The sequence below is a fragment of the Otolemur garnettii genome, unplaced genomic scaffold (assembly GCF_000181295.1).
Source record: "Otolemur garnettii isolate 467f Iridium unplaced genomic scaffold, OtoGar3 scaffold00002, whole genome shotgun sequence".
NCBI lineage: Eukaryota > Metazoa > Chordata > Mammalia > Primates > Galagidae > Otolemur > Otolemur garnettii.
This window is the reverse complement of record NW_003852397.1, coordinates 50,425,441-50,432,812: the sequence shown is the minus strand read 5'-3', so window position 1 is coordinate 50,432,812 and position 7,372 is coordinate 50,425,441. Positions and strand designations below refer to the sequence as shown.

Here is a 7,372-nt window from a genome sequence, read left to right as displayed (position 1 = left end):
CCCGGCTATTTTTTGGTTGCAGCCGTCATTGTTGTTTTTGGCGGGTCCGGGCTGGGGATTTGAACCCGCCACCTTAGGTGTACGTGGCTGGCACCTTAGCCGGTTGAGCTATAGGCACCGAGCCTGGAATTTTGATTTGATGGGATATATTTGCAGTATAGTTATCTCCTCTTAATCTGTAGTTACATTTTCTGTAGTTTCAGATACCCACAGTCAACTGTGGCCTAAAAATAGGTAAGTACAATATAATAAGGTATTTTTGGGAGAGAGACTTTTAACTTTTAACATATAACTTTTATTACAATACATTGTTATAATTACTGTGTTTTATTAGTTATTTTTATTGATTTCTTACTGTCCTTTATTTATAAATTAAACTTTATCATAGGTATGTATGTATAGGAAAAAGCATAGTATATGTAGGGTTTCATACTATCTGAGGTTTTAAGCATTCACAGGGGGTCTTGGAATGTATCCCCTATAGATAAGATGGAACTAATGTACTGTAAAGATGTTACTCTGTTGTCTTCCAATTAACTACTTTTTGGCAGGAAGTCTCCTATATTTGTGTATTAAATGTGTTTTTTTCATTGACTTAAGATTTTTCTTTCTTTTGGTCTTAACAAATTGAATATGATATTTTTTGATTTCATTTTTTAATTTTCATTTTTGGGGTTTTCTAAGACACTTAGATGCATCATTTGATGTCTTTTATTATCTCTACTAAATTCTTGGCCATTTCTCTCCAAATATTTCTTCTGCCTTATTTTCTCTTCTTTTTCTAGAATTCCTATGATATATGAGGTTGGACAATGAAATTCATTAACTCATCCTAGGAAAAAAAGCTGCATACCTCATTGCTGAATATCACTATGATCACTTTCAAAGTTCTTCCTTTGGGAAGCTGTGGTCTGATGCTAGCGCCTAGTCTACCTTTCAAAGCAATTTTGAGACTCTTTTCTGGAATGGCCACCAGTGCTGTCATGGTATGAGCACTGATAATTAAGTTCATGAACTCATCCTAGAATAAATGCTTTGAAGGTAGATTAGGCACTAGCATTGGTGCATTGCTTCCCTAGGGGATTACTTCAGATTTGACCATAGTGATATTCAGCAATGAGGTATGTAGCAGTTTTTCTAGGAAGAGTTTGCAAACTTAATTCTCGTATATATACAGGGTGACCATAAAGTTCATGTGCAATTTAGAATAGTTGTTTATTTGCACATGAACTTTATGGCCACCCTGTATTAGACAATTTGGTATTGTCCTACTGCTCTTGACTGCTTTGTCTCCAACCCCTTCCCCCTTTTTTTCCCTGTTTGTATTTCAGTTTGGATAATTTCTGTTAACCTATTTTCAAGTTCACTGATTTTTCTCAGTATCATATCTGTTGAGCATCTTAATCCTTAAAGATTTTTTAATGTGTGTGTTTTTTTAATTTACATTTGACTTTGCCTTAAAGATTTTGTCTCCCTGCTGAAATTCTTCATTTACTCATGCATATTTTCTGTTCCTTTAACTGGAACCTTTAATACATTTATCATTGTTATTTTGGATGCTCTGCCTGATTATTCCAACCTCTCACTTTGCTCTTGACATTAATATCATTTTTTTGTGTGTCTCCTAAGTTTCACTTGAAAGCTGGACAGTGTTGAAGATGTTTAAGTTCAGTAGTATTTATGCCTGGGAAAGGCATGCCTCTTTTTCTGCTGTGGTGGTAGTATGGAGCTGTGTAATCAGTTTAGTCCAAGTTGAGTTAGGTTTGAATATTATGGTTGCTATAGTTTCCTTCAGTTCATATTGCTTCAGTATTACTTGGCTAGGGATCGAGGAATCAGGAGCATAGGTCTTCCTATGTTCCTTTTCTTAAATGATTTTCATCATGTTCTTGCCCCTTCCCCAGTAGTAGACTATGGTGCTCCTCATTTCATGCTTGCTAGCCTGCTTTTGAGGAGTGGGAGTATTCTGTTCTTCTGGTTCAGTTTCAGTCTTAGGAGGATGTTTGTCTTTGAGTCTTAGAGTAAGGTTTTTTAAAGATCATATTTCTCCTCAACTCCAGACCTTTTATTACCTGGTCCCAGGATGGTTTTCTGCTCCTTATCTCTGAAGTAGAAGGCTTTTTTTCCTTTCCTCAATAGCAGCAGTGAGTTTCACCTGTGCCCTGGGCAGGAGGCAGGCAGCACAGGGCAGTTTACAGTGTTTGATGTCCTTTTCTCTGTAGCATCAAAATTTTGTTTTATAGAGGACAAGGGTACTAGAAGCCTTTGTGTTTTTCTTGCATAGGCAGCTACTTCCCTTTTCCAGTTCTGTACAACCAAGAGATACTTTCTTCTTGCCCAGCTCTTAGTCCTAATTATGAGTATCCAGTGGAGGTTTGTGGAGAAAGATCTTGCAAGTGGGTTTGAACTTTCCTTGTGTTTGTGGCTACTGAAGAGTTTCTTTTTCACACTAGCCCATACTCAGCTATAAACAATTTTGTTAAATATAGCAGAATTTTTACTACTTGTATTGTAGCTTCATTTTCCTCCTGTCTTCCCTTGTCACACGTGACTTACTGCTCTGTCCCATGTCTCTCTTTAGATTTCAGTCTACTTGGTTAAACTGCAACCTTTGCTTTCCTTCTTTTTTTTGTTTTTTTTTTAAAGACAGGCTCTCTCTGTTGCCCCAGCTCGAATACAGTGGCACGATTGTAGCTCAAGTGATTCTTCTGCCTCAGTCTCCTGAGTAGATGGGACTACAGGCACACACTACCATACCAGGCTAACTTTTTCTATTTTTGTAGAGTTGGGATCTTGCTCAGGCTGGTCTTGAATTCCTGACCTCAAGTAGTGTCGGGAAACCAGCCCCCACAACGCTGTGAGTCTACTTCCTTGTGACCCAGTGTGGCGAGAAACCAATGGAAAATTATTATGACAGTTATAAAGAATAAACAAAGACAAAGAGATAGTTTTAAAAACAGTGAGGATTCAGAAGGCAGCGCACCCTTCTTCATGAGGCTTCCAGTATGCCGCCTCACATATCAGGCTAGCTCTGTATTTATTTTGTATATCAGTGTTACAATCATAAATCTCATGAAGGCCAGGCAAACAATCCCATCATGGTTCTTGCTGCGTTTGCATTTCTATAAACTAGACTAATTCTACAACTAATTATGTTAATTGTATGGATTTACTTGCTACTTTTTATTGTTTTAAGGTATTCATGATCTTAATACAGTCTTGACAAGGTAGTCAATTAGAGGCTAACTCAAGGGAACAAAGCCTGGCTGACCCATAGTCATACATCACAGATGTGATGTTTTAATACTCTGACAGCCTTGTGTCCAGACAGACTCCTCTGGCCAGACTAAGGTGACAGAAGAAAAGAGATATTTCATTTCCTCATCTGATATGGAGAAAATCTTCCTGTGTTGAACAAAGTATAAAGATTCCACATTCTTTACTCCCAAAAAGCACTCTCCCAGAGCACACAGCCCCTCCCTGAGAGAGAACGCCTCAAGGCCTGCAGCTTGTGGCCCTCAGGCAGCTGTGGGGGGAGGGGAGGTATTCAGCATGCCTGGCTCATGCTTTGCTCTCAAAGGTAGGAAACTTCATCTGAATCAATCTTCTGTTACTGTCTCCCTTTGTCCATACTCTGCTATTCTATTCCTAATAATATTTCTAATCAACTAACAGTTAATAATTGAATATTTGTTTCAAACTTATAAAATCATTATTACTAGTAGTGTAAGCACATCAAGATAGGACTCTTCCCTTAAGTATTCCCACGTGCACTCTTCAAAGCAGTCCTCCAGCTTTGGCCTCCCAGGGTGCCATCGAACCTAGCCCAACTTCAACTTTCTGATAGATTTAAGAACAGTGATGTTATAAATTATTTGGCTTTTTCATGTTAGAGTGGGAGTGATTTTTTTTCCAGTTTCTTAGAAGCTGAAATGCCTCTGTAATTTAAAGGTGCTCTTAATTTTTAACTTTCATTTAGTGACATTTAGTGAACCATTTCACACATTTAGTGAACCATTTCAAAGTGACAGGAAAGTTACAAGTACAGTTATTTTGTTTACCAGATAATGACATTTTGGTTAGCAACAGATCACATATATGATGGTGGTCCCATAAGGTTGTTATGATGGAGCTGAAAAATTCCTATCACTTAGTGACATTGTAGTCTGCTGTCATTGTATTACAACACATTACCTTTTCTAAATTTGGATATGTTAACATACACGAATAGTTACAGTTGCCTACTATTAAGTAGAGTGATATGCTATACCAGTTTATAGCCTGGGAGCAATAGGCTAGACTGGGGGCATACAATCTTTTATTCCCTCTGCCACACATTGAAAGAGTAGGAGTTGTTTGGGGCCACATGTTAAATACACAAATGTAACAAAAGCTGATTAGCAAGAAGAGGGTCTGTGATCTGTGTATACATTTCCTAATATCCAGTACTACATATCAGCAAAGAAAGTCTTCACAAAATCAGCATCCAGCCCATGGGCTGCAGATTGAACACCTCTGGTCCAGACCATATGGACTAGATGTGTAGTAGGCTATGCCATCTAGGTGTACTCTGATGTTCGCATGATGACAGAATTGCCAAATGACACATTTCTCAGAATGTATTGCCATTTTTAAATAATGTATAACTGTACATATAGTCGGTGAACTCTTGTGTAACCTTCACCTAATTTGCCACTTACTAACACTTTGTCGGATTTGTTACTATCTTTCTGCACATTTAAACATTATTGTTATCATTATATTGTTGGACCATTTGAGAATAGGATGCCCCAAACTTAGGACTGTTTACCCTGATACTTCAGTCTCACTTTTAAAATCTTAATAAGTGATGTGAAGATCTTTATATGTCAGAAATTAAAGTATGTGTCAGTCTCACTTTTAAAATCTTAATAAGTGATGTGAAGATCTTTATATGTCAGATATTAAAGTATGTGTCAGTAATTTGTATTCATTAAAACTTTTTTTTATCTGTAGGTTTCATTAATGGGATTAGAAATTTTAAGTGCCTTTGTGGACAGATTATCAACACGATTTAAATCCTATGTAGCAATGGGTAAGTTAACTTTATATATAAATTTTTCCTATAAGACTGTTAAGACTTTTTCCTCTTAGTATTTTTTAAAATGGAATTAATTTTCTGTAAATTCAGAAACATATTTTATACGCTCCAGAGATCTGCTTCTTTTTATTTTTTTTTATTTTTTTTTATTTTTTTATTTTTTTTCAGAGAAAAAAAACCGCCACAAGCCAGTTATCCCTGTGGTAACTTTTCTGACACCTCCTGCTTAAAACCCAAAAGGTCAGAAGGATCGTGAGGCCCCGCTTTCACGGTCTGTATTCGTACTGAAAATCAAGATCAAGCGAGCTTTTGCCCTTCTGCTCCACGGGAGGTTTCTGTCCTCCCTGAGCTCGCCTTAGCAGAGATCTGCTTCTTACGCAGTTTAGTTTACCCAGACAAAACATTTTAAACATATTTAAATAAATAGTTGCATTGCTTCAAGGCAAAAAGAAAATAAAGAAAAGCAAAAAAACTCTTGGTAAATATGCTGCTAATTTTTATTTCACATTTTCAAAATTTTTATTGGATTTTAAAATTTTTAATAAAATGCTCAAATTTATAATATAGCTTACAGTGCCGTTTTTTAGATTACTTGTGCAGAAGAATCCGTTCTTTCATTGCTACCCTGTTGCAGACCATTATTTTATAAACTACATTAAAATAAATTACAGCAAAATGAAATAAAAAAATACAAGGTGTAATTTTTTATTATTTTAATCAACAGACAGAATTGCTTTTCAAAAACATTTTGTAAATACTTTCTCAATTTCCTTACCACAAGCAATTTGTAGACTGATCCTAGGCTGCTAGTGATACTTCAGTAGCGCTTACAATGTGTTTGCCGCAGTATGAATGCTAGTATAATGGTCTTCTTGGAATAATAGTTAGGATTACAAAGTTGGTTCTACTTATTTTTTAAACCTTAAGTGACCTTCATGTGCCTTTGGAGTGTTTTTTAGTGGATATGATCCTATTATATAGCAGCATATAGAATGGTAACCTCAGAAGTTAGTAATTTTCTTTTGTGGATTAAGTTAATACCTCAATGTTGGTATATTATCACACTTTCTAATATCTTTAGTTAACTTCTTTCTTCATATTTGGTATCCACCAAATTCTGTCAGTTTTTTATTTTTTAGCTATCTTTTCACCTGAAGCATTCCCTGGGTTTCCATATCTTTATTGTTCATTTTAATTTATACCTTTATGTTAATATTTTGAGAATTTTTTTACTGTTAGTCTCTTTAAAATCTTACAGTAGATGTTGAAAACTTTTCTGCATACATATTTTTGCTTGTATATTTTCTTAAAATATTTCAAATTTTAAAAATTAAGAAGTTTTACATAATTCATATTTCTGTCTTGTCTTGAGAGATTGGCAAATGTGGCAACACTGATCTGAAGCTGTGTTGTAGCTTCTCTTTTGTCTCGGTGATAAGCTTTTCTAATTTATAAATCTCTTCCATTTCTTCTTGTCTCTCTTATCATAACTGGGAAAGTTGGTTATAATATGGTAAGGTTGGAATCCTGCATTTCTTAATTAAATTGGCTCAATTTTGGCATTTTCTATATCTCCTTGGCTGTGGGCATTTGTGTTTGTGACCCCTGTCCTGTAGTAGCTCCCTATTATTGTTACAGAGAAAATTTTAGTCTTTATAGAGTAATTCTGAGTTTTATATATCCCACTTATTTTTCAGATATAGAGAGGGACAGGTTGGGATTGATGTACTGACTACTCATATTGAAGCAATGGGAACATTGGGACCAGAACTCTGGTTTGACTCCCAACATTGTCCTGCTTTCAGACTTACTGCTGTTACACTGTCTGTGATGTTTCAGTTTTCTCACTGTATTTGTTTTTCTTTGTCATTTTTAGCAAGTACTCTCTCTCCAGCCTAGCTTATCAGAAACTTACCTACTCTTTTTAGGTCTGGCTTAACTTGCCTATGCCTCTGCTGTGCTCTTACTTCTTTTTGAAATCTCCTTTTCTTCATGGACCTTTCTTTTTCTTCTAAAAATGTACATCAGATTTAAATATCTGGGAACTTTTCAGATTAAATAAAATTCGGTGTAACCTTACACCAAATTTTTCTTTATTGTGATTCTTAGATACTTAAATACTTAATAAATTAATTTGCTGTTGTAGGTTAGTGTTTTTTGTGTGTTTAAAAACACAAAATTGTATTTTTTTTTGTTTGAAAACTTTACTTTTCCACAGTATATGTGGTCACAAAAGAAAATTGTGACCTATGGGCGGTGCCTGTGCCTCAAAGGAGTAGGGCGCTGGCCCCA

The 7,372-nt window shown here is 35.7% G+C and overlaps 1 protein-coding gene across 6 annotated transcripts in view; it reads left to right on the top strand.

Moving 5' to 3' along the window:
• CLASP2 (cytoplasmic linker associated protein 2) overlaps window positions 1–7,372 on the top strand; it is a 216,714-nt gene that overhangs the window by 12,130 nt on the left and 197,212 nt on the right. For all 6 annotated transcript variants that reach the window (XM_023513932.1, XM_023513941.1, XM_023513940.1 and 3 more), the window contains exon 2: window positions 4,996–5,074. In XM_023513932.1, coding sequence (XP_023369700.1) covers window positions 4,996–5,074 — 79 coding nt within the window. The remainder of the gene's footprint in view (window positions 1–4,995; window positions 5,075–7,372) is intronic.